The sequence below is a fragment of the Alosa alosa genome, chromosome 13 (assembly GCF_017589495.1).
Source record: "Alosa alosa isolate M-15738 ecotype Scorff River chromosome 13, AALO_Geno_1.1, whole genome shotgun sequence".
In the NCBI taxonomy this organism is placed as follows: Eukaryota; Metazoa; Chordata; class Actinopteri; order Clupeiformes; family Clupeidae; genus Alosa; species Alosa alosa.
In genome coordinates, this window is record NC_063201.1 from 23,104,315 (window position 1) to 23,125,718 (window position 21,404).

Sequence of the window (21,404 nt, forward strand, 5' to 3'; positions counted from 1 at the left end):
TTGCAATTTAACAATAAGTAGCCTAAAACTAGTCAGAGTTTATTATTATTAGTGCCGCCGCCACTGTTAAAAAAAAATCTAGCGGAAACACTGGACCCATATTTTAAAAGTCACAAGCAGGGCTCCAGAGTGCGACCAATTTGGTCGCAAATGCGGCCAAAATTTGTAAGGGTGCGACTAAAATTTTTTCCTGGGTCGCACTGAATGTGTTTGTCTTGTATGTATGCTGCTGAGACCTTGAATTTCCCCTGGGGATCAATAAAGTATCTATCTATCTATCTATCTATCTATCTATCCATCTACTGGTGCACCTAATGTCATAAGGTTGAGCGCCTAGAGTTTACTCGCATCTGCTGTCACACACGCTCATCTCCACGAACTAAGCGGTTGTTCTACTTTGACTAGTGGTGCATGGTGCACCAATACTGCAAAAGTATCGCAATACCCATTCAATGCAATAATGCATTCTTTAAGCTACATAGCCCGTCTCCAGTTTTCCTCAATTTGACTAATTAAGAAGGGATAATAGGATATTTGACCAGCATATCATCAAAATGTCCGGAAAACGAAACCTCTTGACCGGCACCATTTTTTTCTAACGGAAACTCTGGGCTCACGTGTCATGTCTATCATTAATATAGTGATTTCAACAAAATCATAGAAATTAACATTGCAAGACACTTATTTCTTCTATGATCCCATACATATTTTCTTTGACTTGTTAGTTTTTTGAACATTTATTTTATCAAATGACATAGAAAACATAATGAATTGCATCCATATATCCTTGGATGATGCGCGACTATTTTCCTCTAGCCTAAAACCATGAGAACGAAAGCTACTTTGACGTTCCTCTTAAAGTGACAGGCACTAGATTAGACCTACACACCACCACTGTAATAACATTGGACACTGATGTAAATGATCACAGTATTCAATATTACTGATGTTGTCAAGGTGGTGAAGGCCCCAAATCAAATCAATACTGTCATTCCTGGTCCATGCTCTGACACGCTCAGACACGGAATGTATATGGAGAGCAATAAAAAGGGGACCTTAAATTGTGACGTTAAAGGTGCCGCGATGAAACATTTGGGTGCACCTAAATTTTGTGCTGGTGCACCTAAATAAAAAAGTTAGGCGCACCACAATAATTGACCATTATTGAACATTAATGAATGTAGGCTATTTTTAAAAAAAAACGTTGGCTAGCCCATTTTTTTTTCCTTCTCAATATTCAATTGAACCATCAATATTGGAACAAAATAATCAATAAAAGAATTGCAAAAAGATTACAAATACAAAACATGGCTTTAATAACATTTCAACCTTGCTAATCGGATAGGTGGGCCTGTCTGCGTATTTGTAGTGCGTTCCAGTCCGGGGTGCAGGAGGAGAGCACAACACGCATATCAGGCGCAGCATTCAGTCTATTTCTGTGCTTTGTTATCATTTTTGTGAGCACAGATAATCCCAATTCGCACATATATGTAGTAGTGAAAGGAATAAGCATTGAAATACTGGCCCTACTGAGGACAGGATATTCTGACGAAATGCTTATCCAGAATGATGATAAGGTCACAGATCCATAGCATCTTTACAGAGTGCGATCGCAGGTGAGCTGCAACAACTCAGTTTCTTCTGCAGGACTAAGCGTCAACTCAAGCAAAGACTCTGGACTCTCAAATTTGAAGGGATTTTGGATCCACCTTTTATCATTCAGAATGTCATACCTCTCTGTTGGGAAATAGCGATCAAAATTCTCAATAAGCGCAGCGAGATGAGTCTGAATAAGAGCAGAGAGGTGTTTCACGTGTGTGGCCTGGCCTTCGGAGTCGTGCAAGCCACAACTTCAAGGACTTTTGGAAAGCCTGAACATTTTTCCGGCGGTATATATATATATACACACGACTCTGGATTCGCCGACTCACTAGCTCCCTCATGTGTCAGACCTACACGCCCCCTGTTGCACGTCACATTTTAATTTGCTAGCTGATCCTGCCTCCTGGCTCCCCAAAATGCCGCATCATGTGAACAGATCAGCAGGCCGGCAAATATTCACCTTGTTTTCAGACACATGTTGCGCCAAAAAGACGTCTACTCTTCCCGCAAATTTAGCGTGATCTCTGTGTGAAAAGGCCTAGTGTGTGAGTGAGTGTGTGTGTGTGAGCGCGAATGTAGTGTGAATGTGTGTGTGAGTACGATTTTCATGTATATTGTTCCACAGTCAGTCTTTGCTAAGTGAGCGTGTGTGTGGGGGGGCTGGTTCTGTGTGAGAGGAGAGCTGTGATTGGTGGGCTCATACCGGTGGTCTCGGACATGCTCCTCTCCCTGACGTCTTTGGCCCCGCCCAAGCCACGCCCCTCAGAGCTGGACTTCTTCCTGTCTTTGTTGCACCACTTCCAGTCGGGGTGCGCCTTAAAGTGGGCCTCCTTAACCTGCACAGAAGAGGGGTTATGCGTGTGTGTGTGTGGTATGTGTGGTGTGTGGTATATATGTGTATGTGTGTGTGTGTGTGTGTGTGTACCTGAAAGGCTAGGTCGTGGTACTTCTGTTTCTCCTTGGGGCCAAGCGCGTACCACCACTCGCCCAGGATCTTGCTGACGGTGCGGTTGTCCTGGTTGGGGTGCCGCTGGTGCACGAGCGCCCGGTGCCGCTTACTGAAGATCATGAAGGCATTCATCGGCCTGCGGATGTGGTCTTTCTCCCTCTGGTGGACAGAGAGAGGAGAGTGTGTGTGTGTGTGTGTGTTGGGGGGGGCTATTTTTCAAGCTAGGCTCTAGTTAAATTTTCATTTGGAACCAAATTGACATCAATTGGTGTGTGTGTGTGTGTCCGTGTGTGTGTGTGAGTGTCTGTGTGTTTGCATGTGTCCGTATGTGTCCGTGTGTGTATGATCTGTACCTTCCCTGGGCTGTTTTTGTCCCCATCTTTGGGCAGGGCGCTGAGGGACTGTGTCCTCCTCTTCACCGGGGACACAGACATGGGGGGGTCTGGCATGACCCCCGGGAAGAACCTGGGGGGGGGGCGAAAAGCATGAATCCTCTTATCTAACTCTGGTTTCCCAAAAAGTTCCTTTAATATAAGTTCCTTAAAGTTCATTTAATATAGGCAAGGGCCTCATCTGAGTCACACCTGGTGACAGTAAGCCAGAACAGTTCTGTCAAGCAGCGGATTTGCATGTGTAGCAGGCACTGAAAAATATAAAATTGTATTTGACTAAATTTGGTAGCCTCAACAATTTCTGTGTGTCTGTGTGTGTGTGTGTGTGTGTGTGTGTGTGTGTGTGTGTGTGTGTGTGTGTGTGTGTGTGTGTGTATGTGTTCAGTTCCGTACAGATCCGACTCCGGTGGTGCTGAAACAGGCTACACTCTCCTGAGACTGGTCAGCAATTTGAATGCAGGCTCTCTCAGGTTCACACACACACACACACACACACTTACGGGTCATCCACATCGCTCTCGGTCTCGCTGTCAGGTCTCTCGCGCTCGCCGTCCCGGTCCCGCTCGCGGGGGTCGGGGTTCTGGGGCTCCACGGCGGTGGTGGTCTGAGGAGCACCATCGCTGCTCTCCTTCAGCTGAACAACCCCGCCCTGAAACTCTGAAATATATTTTCATTATAGCAGACATGTTTTCAGTATAACAGACATGTTTCCATTATAGCAGACATGTTTTCAGTGTACTTCAGTACAGCTGTAGACAACTTGTATGTCACTGTGGAGCAGGTCTCTTTTTCTTTACTTTCATACATAGGAATGTCCATGTCGTGTGGATGAAAGAATATACGTATAAGTATATTCGCTTTGGACAAAGGCGTCTGCTAAATCCGTAACCATAACCATAAGTAAGTATAAGTATATACTCTTTTGATCCCATGAGGAAAATTTTGTCTCTGCATTTATCCCAATCCGTGAATTAGTGAAACACACTCAGCACACAGTGAACACACAATGAGGTGAAGCACACACTAATCCCAACGCAGGGAGTTGCCTGCTACAGCAGCGCTCGGGGAGCAGTGAGGGGTTAGGTGCCTTGCTTAAGGGCACTTCAGCCGTTCCTACTGGTCGGGGATTGAACCGGCAACCAAGTTCGAAGCCCTAACCAGTAGGCCACGGCTACATGAAACTACATAAAACTTTTATGTTTTCACTAGGGCTGTCAAGCGATTCAAAAAATGTATCTAATTAATTACATACTAATTACATACTAATTAATCCAAATGAATCGCATGCATCCATTTTTGCTATTAACATATTTTAAAAAACAATTTTGGCAGATGAGTGAATCAATGAAGAGCCAAACCAACATTACAGACTTTAAAGTTCAACATCTTTTATTATAACTAGTGCAGTGCCTGTTAAAAAATGCCATTCCTGCAGGATATTATATTATAATATATTACCCTATAATTAATGTGCAGTAAGCAGAATTTAGGCATGGATGCATGAGACATTTTTACAGATAAGAATGATACGAGCCTAATAGCTGTTTTGAGTTAAGGCTATTATTTTTGTCAGGCTATTATTATTATTATTATATATTATTATTATTATATATATTATTATTATAATAACTTCCTGATAGAGAAGATAAACCATTTTGTAGAATGATGCATTATCGTATTAAATTTGCAACAATGTGACTCAACAATCTCTAGTCTATAAGTGACATGATGTAAGGCTATATGTTTCGCCTATTGAATAACTTAATGATATAGAAGACAGACCATTTTGTAGAAAGAGTCAATTGACAGACCATTTTGTAGAAAACAGTCTTTATCGGAATCATTTTATGCAAGCAAACTGCATACAGGGAATCTTTACTGTTGACGTCAGACATGACAATCATCCAAATATCTTGCATCTTGACCCGCTCTGTGCCCTGATTCAGTGCTGCCAAAACTCTGCTTACCCTCACTGTCTCTGGTCCTGCGCTGTGTGAGTGGCTACAGTAGAGCGGAGAAAGCCAACGTGTGCATTTTTTACCGATATATTTAACAATTTATTTTGCATTACTTATCTAAACAACGTCAAACTTGGCACTGCAATTACTCGTGCCCATTGCAAGATACCTGCCAAGTTTGAAATCAATCGGAGGTACGGTTCGACAGATATGCCACACACACACACATTCCTGCAATATAGAGCTAGATTTTCCCTTTAGGCACAGGCATCAGTGTAGTAACCTGACTCTGCCAGATGGATGCTTCACATTTGCTCTGCATGTCCATCTGGGAATTTCCGTTGGAGAACTTTTGGGAAGGGGAAAAAATACTGGTTAGCTGATTGGATAAACCATCTGTCTATCACCACCCATGTTGATTATCGATGGGCCAAATCAACCAATCAGATGAACTAAGTGTTCTTCTAATGCCTTTGTTTAACATACAATTAAGTTAGGTAACGTAACTAACTAGGGCTGAAACGATTACTCGAGTAGCTCGAATAAGTCGATTACAAAAAATGATCGAGGAGAGTTCTCTGCCTCGAAGCTTCCTTTAATTCCTATCACTTGCGTTGCGTGGCCTGCCCAGCTCAGGGATTATTGTTTCACACGGACTGTTATTACTGACGCGCACCCTCAGAATTAAGTGGGCGAAATGACTGAAAACCGTTCGTAAAAGGCAGAGAATGTCCAAAGTTTTGGGATCATTTCAAACTTAGAAAAGACAAGGTGCAATATGTCCACTGCTAAGCAGAACCAGCGTACCGATGATTCAACATCTAAACCGAAAGCATCCAGTTGTTAACAGCAGCTCACCAAGCGTAGCCGCCAACACAAGGCAACGTAAACACTGGTGTTAGCTAATTTAATGTATTAGCTAGTTAGAACGTACGGTATTAGTAGCGGTATCACACACACTCATCTCGTCTCTCGCGCACGCATGCGCGCGTACACAAACTCCTGGTGTTAGGTTAGGCTACCTCACCTATCGCCTACGCCAGACATAATTATTAAAACCTTTATCAAAAAAATAACTGCATTACATTAAGTTTCAAAACTGTGGTTTTGGAGGAAATATTTGCAGTTCTTATGCAGGAAATATATGTATTTACTTTGAAGTGACTAGGGCTAGTTTAGGCCTACAGCATGATTGTTGTGCATATTAATGAATTGCACTTAATAACACAAAATAATTTTTTATCCGATTACTCGATGAAATAATCGCTAGAATACTCAATTCCAAAAAGAATCGATAGCTGCATCCCTTAATGTGTGCATGTGTGTGCATGTGTGTGTGTGTGTGTGTGTGTGTGTGTGCAGGAGCGTGTTTCAGTGTGTCAATGTGTGTGCGCGTTAGGGTTGGGCGATGTCCCCTCAATTGGCATTTGAAGATGTGTACGGTACAACACTGCGATGGACGATGATATTGATCTTGTGTGTGTGTGTGTGTGTGCATTTATAATTTTCTATATAAAATTACATAACCTACAGTTACACAATTTATCATATGGCCTGATGAAAGTGGACAGCTTGGCTACCAAAGTTGTGTTCAAGATCTGCTCCAGTGAAATCTGCGCAAACGATGGACAGACAACCAATCTGAACAGTTGTGTGTGCACCAACCAGCGGAATATTCCACATTGCTGGGCCTAGCAAAAAAGCTACTTAAGACTATACTGCGGTGACTCATCTAAAATCTTCAGTAGCCTGGTCCGTACCTTAAGACTATACCGCGGTCACTCATCTAAAATCTTCAGTAGCCTGGTCTGTACCTTATACGCAACGCATCTCATGCCACATTATTACGGGCCATGCCAACTAGCAGGCGCAGCGGAAAGTGAAAGTAAAGGGCTGCAACAGTCCAGGCTACTGGAAGCAGGACGCAGCAAATAACTTTTACAAATAACAAATCCCGATTACCATTCGCTGCTGTGTGGGGCTTTTGCCAAATGCACGCCTTACAGTGAGAGACAGAGAATACAAGCCTTACAGTGAGAGACGGAAGTCTTCTGATCCTATAACTCTAACGAAAGAAATGGTTTCTTTTAACACAGCGGAGAAGAGTGCATTTTGCGCTTCAGTGCTGTAGCCTCTAAAAAATATTACAGCTATATGTGACAATCAGGAAGCATTTCCTCTAGTCATAAGAATAATAATTCATTAGGAATACGTTCTGCTAAAACATTAAATATTTTAAGTTCAATGTAGTGAGACATGTGTAGTGTGTCTATGTATGCGTGCACATGCATGTGTGTAGCTGTTTCACTGTGTCTGTGTGTGCATGCATGGTGTTTGAGAGTGTGTGCGTGTGCATGTGTGTAAATGTGTTTCGGTGTGTCTGTGTGTGCATTTATGTGTGTTTGAGAGTGTGTGTGTGTGTGTGTGTGTGTGTGTGTGTGAGCATGCATGTGTGTGTGCATGCATGTGTGTGTGTGTTTGAGCTTTAGGGGAAAGCCTTGGCTCACCTTTCTTCAGGCTGGCGGCCTGCAGCTGATTGACAGGCTGTTGTCCCTCCCCCGGCTGAGACGCTGGCTCTGGTTGGGTGGGGGCCAGGAAGGGGACCAACGAATGCCATGGAAACACTGGCACTGACCGGGGCTCCACGTTGGTCCACACTGCAGGGGGAATCAGCAGTTACCGGTTATCGGCCATCTTACACTAAACATCAACAACAACAACATCAACACCAGACATCAACAACAACAACCCCAACTCCAAACATAATTAACAACATCAACATGAACTCCAAAACATCAACTCCCAACACCAAACATCAATGACACCCACACATAAACAGCAGTCATCAGAGCTTCTCCTAAAACCTCATCCACAGTACCTGGCCTGTTTAGTACCTCAGTATCCATCCATACTAACTGGCCTGTTTAGTACCTCAGCATCCATCCATACTAACTGGCCTGTAGTACCTCAGCATCCATCCATACTAACTGGCCTGTAGTACCTCAGCATCCATCCATACTAACTGGCCTGTTTAGTACCTCAGTATCCATCCATACTAACTGGCCTGTAGAGCCTCAGTATCCACTAACTGTCCTGTAGTACCTCAGCATCAGAGAGATGAAAGGAGGGAGAGGGAGGGAGAAAGAGAGAAAACACTGCCTCCATTAGCTCAGGTCCTGTTTATGAATCCTGTAGCTGATGACAGACTCACTTAATATACAACAGAGAAAGAGAAGAGGAGGGGAAAGAGAAAAATAGAGATTAGAAAAGAAAAGAGATAGAGCCAGAGATGATGAGAAAGAGAACAGTGAAAGAGAACAGATGAGGAGAGAGAGTGAGAGAGAGGAAAGGAGAGTGAGAGAGAGAGAAGGGAGTTACAGGTGCCAAAACGTTGACTCTCTCATCAACAATAACACACAACGGGGTTCCAATGACCTCCAATGAAAAGCAAGCCGGGCCACGACCCAATGTTGAGGAACACTTTGCCATTTAGAGACAACCACACACATACATGCAAACACATACAAACACTAGCCGCACGTAGTAAAGCAGAATTCAGTGTGAGAAACGAGTGACAGGGGAGGTGGTGATGATTACCGAACATGCTCAGTCCCTGGCGGAGATACTGTGGGCTCTCGGACGAAAACATGGCTGCAGAAAATCCTTACTGGTGATGCCAGTGGAATTATTAACAATGAAGGAAAAACACAAAATGTTCGCCAACAAAACACAACAAATCCTCTTGAAAAACACGTATATTGTATCCAAATAAATGGAGGTGTAGATCCGTCCGCTCGAAGAGAAAACAAAATCCTTCCACAGTTCCGCAGGTGAAGGCGAGTCCGTGGGGGAAACAGGGTCACATGCGACGGCTGCACCACTGCTGTCTCGCTCTCCCGGCTGCCTTCACCGACATTGCCTCACGGACGCACGCAAAGAGGAGCTCAGGCGTTCGAGCCGTTCTGTGCAGTTCTTGAGTCAGACAGATTTATTGAAAACACGGTGAAATCAATCCAGTCGGTCCCAGTGACATCATCTCTGATCTAAGCTGCCAACACAAACGGCCGTGCCACAACAGCTGTTCTACAGTTCCAGGCGAACTGTATAAAGTAACATAAATACTAAGTAATGTAAATCACTCAAATATTTTATAGAAATGCGTGGAAACACGTTAAAGCGTACAACATGGCTACAAAGTCTGCCTTCGGTTTTGGTCCAGTTAGCGGTAGCGCCTCCTTCTCGGCTGTTTGTTTACATTTACAAATCTGTGCGGCGTCGTATGGGTTAAAGTAGGCCGCGCTCACATCCTCGGCCTCGAGTTGCACTGCAGTCCGACACTCAGCTGATTGCTTTATGAACGTTGGAGGCTTTGGACATGTGAGCACGCCGTTCAAATTGTCGAGCAATCTTTATCTCTAACTGAGCAGCAAACGTGGGATTCCGATCAATCTGATGAACCCAGCTGACCCTACAGATGCTTTAAGGCGAGCGATCATTAAATTGGAAGCTAACGCTAGCATAGGTTTGCTACGCGCTGGTTAAATGGCTATTTTGCTTAGTTTGGCCATGACTCTGTTTTCACAGCTGGGGCACATGAGTTAAAGCGATTTTGGCCATGCGTTCTATCTTCAAACTTAAATGCAGCATCGTGTGCACGTATCAAAGAACCATCATATGTAATATTAGCTAAGCATACTAGCGAAACATGGATAAAACTGTGGTACAAGGCTAACAGTTAAGATTATCGTCTGTGCTGTGTGATTTCGTATTAGGACATGGTACATCACAACTGTTTCAGGAAACCTACAAGTCCGTTACTTTACTAGATAACCACGAGAAAAGGTTTATTTTAGTCTGCTGCACAACGTGCACCTGTCTGTGCGATCTGGGACTGACGCAAGCGCGCCGTAGCTGTACACGGAATCCGGTGCGGGCTACACCCGAACCTCTTTGGCAGAACTGATGAGGGTTCCCCCAGAAGCGGCATCAGCGTGTGGCAGACGCGTTCCAAAGCAGTCCTTCCTCGCGGACCGCCCCTGGTCCTGCAGCCAAGGACAGTGCCCTCATGTCGCAGCGAGGCTACATCCGTTCACAAGCGAGATCTGGTCAGACGCAGATCCTCGTAATGCAGCGACTATAACATCAGACGGCAGCAACAACAGCAAGAAATGCGGTTTAAATGGTGGAAACCTCAGGTGACGAGCAGCCAGGGCGCGCGGGCCCAGTCGGGCCGCTATTCACCTGAGCGCGTGGGGAGAGGGATGGTTTCAGGTCAGTTGTTGTAGCCGTCAACAGTCACTGGAAAAGCAGAAGCAGGAGGTGGAATAAAGACCAGTCAACCCACGACTGCACTGTAAAATCTGCAGGCTTACTATCTGACAGCGGCCTTTAACAGCCAAAAACAGCCCGCCAAATCACCAAGATGGGCACTTCCAAGACCAATTTCTTTCCGTATCACCTATATGGAATTATGTAAAATAAAAGTTTATTTTTAGTATATTATGGTAGAGATGGGATATGTTTTTACAGACATATAGCTATTCTGATTGTATTATTCACATGAGAGCCATTATGTTTTTAGCAGACCGTCATAGATGTTCCCCCCTGACGCGTAGCTTACTTGTGCTCTAATTCCACAAAAATGATGACTCGCAAGTCTCCAAAACCGACGTTGCTGCTACACTTCTGTTTTAAATGACACCTTCGCCCCCCCCCTCCACGGCACTCAAACACACATGCTAACATATGCCTCAAATCGCCTTCCTTATACACGATCACGGCCCGTCGCTGTCAACCAAGATGTTAACTTGATGGCACGGTTATAGGCGACTAATGTTAGCCGATCCCCGCTATGACAGATGGCGGTGCGACACCACCTCTGCTCGGCTGCGAGTCCTTTACTCTGGACCGGAAAGGATGCGCCGATCACTCTTACGACCGAACAGAAGCGCAGAAAAGATGCTCCTCGGTCCTCCACGGCAGAAATGACGGCTTTGTATAGTTACGACAGATCGGTGAATCCGGCGCAGCGCTCCGTGCTGCAGTGGGGTCACTCCGATCCACAGCTTACCGCGGGGCGCGACCGCTCGCGCTTGAATACTCGATGAGGATTCGTAGTAAAAAAAAATCGCTGTATCACATCATTCACTTGGCCTCGACTCTTCCCCTCGAATTCCTCCCCTCGAGCCTCGGTCCCTTTTCGCTCGCTCCTTCCCTCCCTCTTCCTCCTGAACGCGAGGCTGCCCCCTCTCGCTCTATCAGTGTGTTAACCTCGCCCAACCGAACCCCGCCCGGTTGCCGTCCTACGCCTCATGCCATTGGTCGACAGAACCACCTGTCATGTCAGTTAGCGTGTGCGCTGGAATGTCAGTCATATGCAAATCCAGCTGGGCGCCTCCATGCGGCTTGTTCTGGAAATAAGCTCATGAATATTAATAACTTCACATAAGTGGGGCATGGCTTCACATTGGCTATCGTACCATTTAGTCTATTGTGACGTTTTGGTTGGCGTTGTTTAATTGGTTGGAGTTGTACAACCTGACTGAACCGCAATACTTACTTTACAGAGACCCGCCCCCTGAATTCTGTGATTGGATTAAACCTAGGAATGGATACAATAAATGGTAAGGAGCCAGTTAGATCAAATCAAATAACACAACTTCTACTAGGTCCCACCTATCCAAACTCTAGTCTCCTTCCACCACAGTTCCCAGTTCCCAGTGGTGTAGTCAAGTTCGCTATGGGTATACTGTGATGTAGTCTAGTTAGATGTAGTGGGTATAATGTGATGTAGTCTAGTTAGCTGTAGTGGGTATACTGTGATGTAGTCTAGTTAGCTGCAGTGGTTATACTGCAATTAACTCCAAATGTTAATACGTATCCTTGTCTATTTTAAGTGGGTATACTGAGATGGTGATGCTTTCTAAGTGGGTATACTGTGATGGTGATGCTTTCTAAGTGGGTATACTGAGATGGTGATGCTTTTTAAGTGGGTATACTGCATAGTTCTGCATATCACATAGACTACAGTTCCTGAACACAGGGTGGCACTCAGCGCCCAGCCCTGTGGTCAATGCTCTATTGCCAATATGATGGATTTGGTTTAGTGTGCAAAGCTCAGGACAGAAGACAGAACAGTAACTCTAGGAAGTCCGAACTACACTGTAAGTAATACGTGTTCAGGTTGTTTTGATCAAGAATTGGCCGCTCCTGGGTCCTCAATCTCAGGGCTCTACATAAAAAAGTCAGGTAAGTAATAAACCCATGATTACTCAACCACCTCCAAACATCTCTCTCTCTCTGTCTTTCTCTCACACATTCAAACACACACACACAGTCCTTCTTTATCTTTCACACACACAAACGCGCACACACTCAGTCATTACAAAAGTATGTGTATTATTGTCCTTTTGATGCAGGAATTTGAAATCTCAGCATTGAACTTCCTACTCAGTCTGCTGCCACTAAAACTTCTCATTGTCCAGTCTCAGAAGAGCAAATGTAACGGCAGCAATGAGTATTCCTTCTGATGCCACACACACACACACACACACACACTTAACCAACACCATGAGTATTCCTCCTGATGCCACACACACACACACGTTCACTTAACCAACACCATTAGTATTCCTCCTGATGCCACACACACACACACACACACACACATTTCCTTAACCAACACCACGAGTATTCCTCCTGATGCTACACACACACACACACACACACACACACATTTACTTAACCAACACCACGAGTATTCCTCCTGATGACTTTAACTAACACCATAGAGAAATGGGTATGTATGCTCCACCCCCTGGTGTTAGTATTCAATTGCGTTGAGACAGTGCTCAGTTAGTCAAAAGGTCTTAGACCAAAAGGTCTTCATCCTACCTGATAAATAACGTTCCATAGTGTAATATCAAGTGTTATGAGCGAGCACAGGCAATATCAGAGACCTCATTCTCCATATTGTAGGCCAGTGTAGCATTGTAATGAGTTTTGAAATGGTTAAATAAATGAGCTGCTATTGTGTTGCCTTAAAACACATGCTAGCCACAGACACTAGTGGCGATGGATAAGTCTCCTTGCTAGCACATCTCCCAATCCAAGGTGCTGCGGGGCCCAGGCCAGGCTGACCACACAGTCAACACAACACAGGTCTCACACACATGATCCCACATACACTAATTTGTACTTTTCTCTGTCCCTCTGGCTTTCACAGGGTTATGCAAGGATACTCGAGGATGTAGTAATCACACGACAGCTACAGCTCAACATAACCTACAGCGCAGAGTGGTGAGTCAGGGGCAAACACACACAAACTATCCCTTAAGATTGAGAGGGGGGTTAGATTTTTCAACACCCAGAGACGCACGCCACAGGAAGTGCGTCACATCGAAAGTTACATACTCCAATCCACCGATAGGCCAATCAGTGAGAGGGGGTTTGCTCTTTCAACGTGTGTCACACCCAACGTTACATACGCCGCCTATCCAACAATATGGCTATCAGCAATAAACAAAGGGACATACCAAAAGTGAGTGACAGCTGTAAGCATGCTTCGGGTAAACTTCATCAGGCCTTCGGATTGCCTATATTTTATTTGCACGAGGATATAGGAAGTTAAGGAATTCTCTATATCTAATTCTTATAGCAAAATTGTTGTGTTGGTTGTGAGCTTTGTGAATTAACATGTGAATTAGTATCTCCATTGATATAGCCTACAGGCCCCAGCAGTGGCGCGACTGGCTGGGGCACCTGCACTGTACGCCGGCGACCCGGGTTCGATTCCCGCCCCGTCTGGATCCCACCACGACTCTCTTTCCCACTCACTTCCTGTCAATCTTCACTATCCTATCTAATTAAAGGCATAAAAAGCCCAAAAAATATACTTAATAAATAAATATATATATATATATAGCCTACAATAAGCTTAAATGTTTGAAGAGTTGTACTGTATAGTTGTACTAAAAATTATATTTCCGTGTCCAAAATGTAATCCGCAATAGATTAAACAAAACAGCATTTTCTAATGGTTTCACAAGACAGATTAATCATAATCATGATTAACACGATGGATTTATTATATTATATTTATTAGGGATTTATTATATCAAGGATAAAGAGTGATGTGAGTGATGTGAATGTGATCTCCATCACAGCAAAATTAGTGCTTTGTAGTAGAGTTTCTCAGCTACATGGAACGTTGATTTATTTCATTTGACATACTGTAATAATAAATGTCTGTAATAAAAAAAAATGGGAGCAAGTTGATATGGTTGGTCTGTGAAGTAGGTGTGTCATGTAGTAGCCTGCTTACAGCTGTTCAAATGTCACTTCCGGTATGTCAGCTTCCCATTGTTGATGCTGCTGACTGGTGGTTCCCCGAGCATATTCAGCATGTCATTTCTGGTATGACACACTTCCTGTGGCATGTGTCTCAGGCGGTCTCAGCAAAGATTGTTAAGGCGGAGCAAGATATTTCATCAGGAGCCACTTCCGGGAACCCGGATCGCACGAGGGGGGGGTCAAAATCCCCCTTTATGCAGAGCAGAGGCAGCGACTGCTCCATTGAAGTCTATGGACATAGCTCAGAATTTCACCACATATGCTAAGGTCTTGGTTCTATAGAGTTAGGAATGTGAATTTCGGGCACATTTTCATGATCCTCAAACCCTTCTGAACATTTCAGGTACATTTTTAGCATTTTTGAGCAATCCAGTCTGGAGAAAATCAACCTTATATCAGGTGTGCGCCGGTTATTTCTGCCGCTGCTGTTGGCGGTTGCAACTTACGTCCATAACGTCATCGACCGCGCCTCTTTATGCAGACAGGATTCGATCCCCATTTCGCGCCCATAGACATGAACTACGACGAAGTATCTTGCTCCGCCTTAACAATCTTTGGTCTCAGGTCACTGACAGATCTAACCCCCACTGCAGAGATTGCTGCCGGCCTGGTGCAGGGTTAAGTTATGCGGCATGACTGCGCTCACCGCTAGGTTGCTCTTGGTTGAGGTAACGTCCCAAAGATGTTTGCTGTGGTTGCGCTCGCCGCTAGGTTGCTCTTGGTTGAGGTAACGTCCCAAAGATGTTTGTTATGGTTGCCGCCGGGCTCAGCGCAAAAGACGTATGATTTACAGCGCGCCGCGGTCAAAGTTGCCGTTTGTGCTGCGCAGCGGCAACCCAGTTCTTGCGCGAGCAAGCTATCGAAAATAATGGCTTTCATAGCGCAGCGCTGCCGTTTGCATGTGCAATGTGAACCCCGCTTTTCATAGCGCAGCGCTGCCGTTTGCGTGTGCAATGTGAACTCTGACCTCAGACCTCTTCTGGTTTTATTTATGGTGACCAAAACTGCTTTAACTAAAGCTAGCACATGTACCCAATACTAGCACATCTATACCTAAAGCTAGCACTTATGTACCAAATAGTAGCACATCTGTATATGAAGCTAGCACTTATGTATCTAATAGTAGCACATCTATATCGTAAGCTAGCACTTATGTACCAAATTCTAAAACATTTGTACCTAAAGCCAGCATTTATGTACCGGTACCCAAAGCTAGCACTGCTGTACACAATCTGAAGCTAGCACTTATGTACCCAATAGTATCACATATGTAACTAAAGCTAGCATTTATGTACCTAAAGTTTTGTTAGTTTGTTTACATGTCCTGCCCACTTGTAAAGCGACCTTGAGAAAGTGAGAAAAGCGCAATACCAGTGCAACTTATTATTATTATATTATTACAAAGCTAGCACCGATGGACTTGCCACCAAATCAGATACAATTTCCTGTTAAGAGTTGTGGAAGACCGAAAGATTCCCAAGCTTGTTAACTGGTCAGCCATAGCTTCCAATTTGCAGCTATGGCTAACCAGTTAACAAGAGTAGAAACAACCAAAAACTGAACTTGGAAAATTTGAGCAGCTTACTGGAGAGTGATGTGATCTCCATAAGTTCCCAACTCAAACTAGCTATTAATGTAGTCATCCCAGTTTTGCTCAGTAACAAAGTTTAACAAAGGTGTGCCATCAAGACCAAAAGCACTTGCCACCAAATCAGATACAATTTCTAGTTTAAGAGTGGTTGTTGCTACTCTTGGTGTGGATACTTCAGTTGTCTCACCATCTGGAGAATATAGTGAGGACTTGCCATATAGCCGAGGGTCATGGAGATCATTATGTCAGCTTAGATGGCCCAATTAGTCAATACATTAATGGTATTCAGGAGGAGGAGTCTCACAGGATCACATCTAGAAGACTTGTTGAATCGAGTCCAACACATGTACTTGAAGTGAACTCTGGATCTGACCATCTCATGTCATCTACTGATATTCCTGAATATCAAGAGCATAGTTACAATCTTTTCCACCCTGTTACTTCATCACCTCCTGTAACTCCATCACCTACTGTTGCTCCATCACCTCCTTCAACACTTCCTGATGAAATGTGGCGACTAATTATCAAGCACACCCTTGAAATGGATATGAGCATGGTTGGGAACAATTAATAGGGTCTCTCAATGCTACATTTGGGGAAGTTATTAAATTGTCATGTTTTATTACATTTTCAATGGACTCAAGTGCAAATTTTATTTACATTATCGGGGTTATTACATTATCAGGGATTTATTACATTATCAGGTTCTACAAGGCTATATTTAACATTTAACATTTAATTTTCTATTTGACCTGGCACTGAACAATTTAAGCACAGCTCAGCTTTTAGAAACTTATGCATGCTTAGCATTTTGTGAAACTACATTGATATTGTTAAAACCGGATTACTCTGGAACGGCTAATTGTATAAGAGAATGATTTACACCTTTGTGTTCGGTAAATTCTGCTGTTTATTCTGATATCCGGTTTGTAATTTCTTGAATGTAAGGTTTGTGAGATATTCCACCACATCGAATGGGTGTGGAGATGTCCGTCTGTCTGCCTCATAGGTCTAAAAAGCAGTGTGCCATAGCCTATAGTTTTCTGTGAAGGTGACGCGAGCCGGATTAAAATAGCTATAACATTACGTATATTAGTCTGTGAAGATACAACACAGATCCACAGATCTCACTAGATTTATGTTTATCCAGTCATCCTCAAATAAACTAGCAGTGGCACATGAGAGCATAGCGACAGTTTCTTAATGGTAATGGCAAAAAGTGAAGCACTGCACCAGTGACTATAGGCTATTGAAGTTGTTGTAAAACTTCAAATCAGTGTGATTTACCCTTATAGGCTGGTTACGCTACGTGATCCCTACAGACCCTTTCTTATTTTTAACCGTCAAGAAGTATGAAAATTAGACCGGATCTGACTATTTGTGGTATGCTAGCTCTACCCGCCACAGTGGCTGGTAAGTTGACCAAATACACCCACCAGTGCGCAAAACTACCCGCATTTGGCGGGGGGCGGGAGGCTAATTTCCATCCCTGGGGTGTTAGCGTGAGTGTGTGGAGAGTAGTCTGGCTGTTTAAATGTTAGAGTGTGAGTATAGGAGTGTGTGAGAGGAATAGCATAGAGTGTGAGTGAGAATGTGTGTTTGTACAGTTGAGTAAGAGTGTGTGTGGGTGTGTGTGTCTGAAAAGTGAAGTAAAAGATGTATGGGTAAGGTAATGCTTTGTGTGTGTGTGTGTGTGTGTATAGTTGAGTGGGAGACATGTTGGTGAGGTAAGAGATTATTCCCCACAGCTTTTTCTACACAGTATCCAAGATATGATTACCTGGTGATGACCAAATCATGTGCACACACACACACACACACACACACACACACGCGCCCACTTCAGCGCTGACAAGATGAGTAGTGGAATGTTTGAGCGAGAGAGAGAGATAGAGGGAGAGAGGGAGAAAGAGGGGGAGGGAGTAAGTACAAAAATAGACTGAGAGTCCTGTTGTGCAGTGGAGAGGAGGGGTGAAAGGAGAGCGAGAGCAAGGGAAAGAGAGATGAAGAAAGAGAGGGAGCGAGTCATGAAAACAGAACTTCTCTTATGGGAGGAAGGGTGGAGAACACAGGAGGGAGAGAGAGAGAGGGAGGAAGGAAGAGAGAAAGAGAGAGAGTATGAGAGGAGGTGAGTGAGAGAGAAAGAGAGAAAAAGAGAGAGAAAGAGAGGGGGACAAATGGAGAGCTAGAGGCACGTTCAGGGGAAAAAATGGCAAATCCACCCAAAAGCTCCTGTAAAATTTACACACACCGTCAAGAACCACATAATCCATCATCACACACACATTCAAACACACAGACACACACACACACACAAACAAGGAAATTCCCCCAAAATGTTCCAACACTACACAAAATGTCATAATGTGCCGTCTCACAGAGCTATCAATCAACTAACATTACAATAGGGGGTGGGGCTGAGAAGTAGTCAGCCAATCAGCTTGCAGGGGCTTTGGGCTGGAGCCAATCAGGTCACAGGCCGCGCCAACAGCGCCACAGGAGCAGCAGGCTCATAGTAAACAGCCTGGAAACACACTGTTACATTACATTACATTTGTCGCATTTTTAACCAAAGCGACTAACAACATGGTTACAGAGTGTGTGTGTATGTATGTGTGTGTGTGTGTTTGCTCTGTGCATGCACATTGCATGTGTGTGTTTGCACTGTGCATGCGTGTGTGTGTGTGTGTGTGTGTGTGTGTGTGTGTATGTGGGTGTGTGGGACCCCAAGAACCAAACAGAACAAGCACACAGTACACACATGCACGCACACACACACCCACATACAATATGAACGTTCAGTAGGTCAAAATATTAAAATAATTCTGTTTTTTTAGTCATAGTATCTGTATGGATATGTGTGTGTGTGTGGGTAGCTGTTTAGCGTTCTGTGCCGTAGAGAGGGGGAGTAAAGCTGCTTTTATTTTCTTTTTATGCCTCTCTGGGGTGTGTGGGTGCCCCCCTCTTTCTCTTTCTTTCTCTCTCTCCCTCTGTGTCTTTCTGCCACTCTTTCTCCTCTCTATATAAAGCTCCTTTAGAGTTCACTACTATTCTCTCTCCAGTTCTCCAGGATTTATGTGCATATGAGTTTGTGTGTGTGTGTGTGTGTGGGTCCATGCATCTGTTGTGTGTGTGAGAGTGTGTGAGAGTGTGTATGTGTGTGTGTGTGTGTGTGTGTGTGTGTGTTGAGTGTGTGTGCATGTTTCTCATCAGCTCAATCACTCCCTTTCACTCCTTTCGCTCAAAGTCCTCTTGAAAGAGCATTTTCTCACTCTCACTCTTTTTTACCCCCCCCTCTCTCTATCCCCCCCTCTCTCTACCCCCCCTCACTCTACGCCCCCTCTCTACCTCTCCCTCTCTTTCTCTTCCTCTCTCTCTCTTTCTCATCAATTTAATTTCTTATCTTTTTTCCCTGGGCTCCTCCCACAATTTCTGTTAACCAATTAAACCTGCAACTCGTACCCCTCAGTGTTACCATGGTAACCGGCACACTGGCACAGATCTTTATGCCATTCTAGCGTATCCTGCTCCTTTACCACCCTAGCTACTCCGTGTACACAGACACACACACCCTAGCTACCCCCCGTACACACACACACACACACACACTAGCTACCCCCGCACACACACACACACACACACACACACACACACACACACTAGCTACCCCCCGTACACACACACACACACACACACACACCCTAGCTACCCCCCGTACACATACACACACACACACACCCTAGCTACCCCCCGTACACACACAAACACACCATAGGCTACATTTCGTCGCTTTACACATAATGTTAGTTGCATTGATTAAAACTGTAACAATAATAGTACATCGGGTGGCATAGCAGTCTATCTGTTCAAGTCATAGGTGACACCCAAAATGAATGACCTCCCCTGACAAGAGTTCGCAATAGTAAGAAATTGTCTACATTGATGCACGGAAAGGACACAGCCTACGCTTCTTCTCCGAATTCGCACATAGAGCTCACAATATCATATCCAAAAATGTTAAACCGATTGGCCAACCTCATCAGCTGTCTTGATTGTGTCACTATAATCCAACTTTTAGACTGTTAGTCCTCCAGACGTGTTTTTTTAAGCAAACGCCCCAGGCCAATGAGACAAGCGTGTAGCTACAACATAAACAAAGCGAAACTCATGGCTGACATATCTTCTTGAGCGGTCACTGATTGAGACACAGAAAGTTATCAAGAACACTATTAGGTCTTTAAACATTTACCATCACACACATTAATTCATCGGACCTAATATTTGTAGTTGCCTTAAAAAAGGAAAAGAAAAGGTGATAGTCCCCCCCCCCCTCCTATTTTTTTCCCTCATCAGATCTGCATCAATCTCAAATATGGCATTTCTAAAATCAAATTGACGGAAATCCGTCGTACGACGGAGAACTTTAATCCTTGTCACACACACACACACACACACACACACACACACACACACACACACACTAATGTAAATCTACATGGAGTACACACACACACACACTAAGGTAAATGTACACACAGCAATGTGCTACCTTCATCAGAAGAACATTGTCCAGAAGCTTCTGAAAGTGGTGGTGTGTATATTTCCATCCCTTCTACAAACACACACATACACACATACACACAGACACACACAAACACAAACACACACACAGGCATGAAGAAGGCTCTGAAAGTGGTGGTGTGTATATTTCCATCCCTTCTACAAACACACATACACACAGACACACAGACACACACACAGGCATGATGAAGGCTCTGAAAGTGGTGGTGTGTATATTTCCATCCCTTCTACAAAACACACACACACACACACACACACACACACACACACAGACACACATGAAAAAGTTTCTGAAAGTGGTGTGTGTTCATTGCAGTGTCTATGTTAAACCACCGGGGGGCACCAAGAGCCTGTGGCTTAGAGGGAGAAGGAGAGAAACACACACACACACACACACACACACACACACACACACACAGTGGTTAAAGTGGATTTTGGCAGGTGGAGGAACATTTAAATCCAGTGTTGGTGCAACGGGGGAAAATGACTCACCATAGGACAACAGATTGAGTATTGTGGTGTAGCAATACTTTTTGGGACGAGATAGTGTCACTGTGGCACCAAGTATCACACTACTTATTACTTAATATTTTATTTTGGTCTATTTATCTACTCTGAGATGATGGCAATACTATGGTAAAGAATTGCTGAAGACCACATTATGGAACACAACCTTGTTTTTTCTTGTGTTAAAGTGTAAACTAGACTGCATTTCCGGCGGGAACTGCGAAAGTGTGCTTGCCCTGGTCCGGTCACCAATGTGAGCAGACAGTGGCATACGCTATGCTGAACCTGGCTTGATCCAGGCATTCTAACAGTGCCTTTCAGTGTTGGAGCAGTGGCAATACCTCTAAAGCTCTAGGAGAGGGCTATTCAACTATTGGCTTATGGGTGAATGCGGTTCGTTGGATTTTACCTGTGGCCTGCCTTCGAATTTAGCTTCTATGACTAAGATCAAATCAATAAAATAAAACAGCAGT

General features: G+C 44.2%; 1 protein-coding gene across 1 annotated transcript in view; it reads right to left on the minus strand.

The window, feature by feature from the left end:
- cicb (capicua transcriptional repressor b) overlaps positions 1 to 21,404 on the minus strand; it is an 81,411-nt gene that overhangs the window by 27,989 nt on the left and 32,018 nt on the right. Inside the window, exons 6-10 of the mRNA XM_048261922.1 lie at positions 7,409 to 7,558; positions 3,444 to 3,600; positions 2,905 to 3,016; positions 2,528 to 2,710; positions 2,306 to 2,438 (exon numbers count right to left, since the gene is read on the minus strand). Coding sequence (XP_048117879.1) covers positions 2,306 to 2,438; positions 2,528 to 2,710; positions 2,905 to 3,016; positions 3,444 to 3,600; positions 7,409 to 7,558 — 735 coding nt within the window. The remainder of the gene's footprint in view (positions 1 to 2,305; positions 2,439 to 2,527; positions 2,711 to 2,904; positions 3,017 to 3,443; positions 3,601 to 7,408; positions 7,559 to 21,404) is intronic.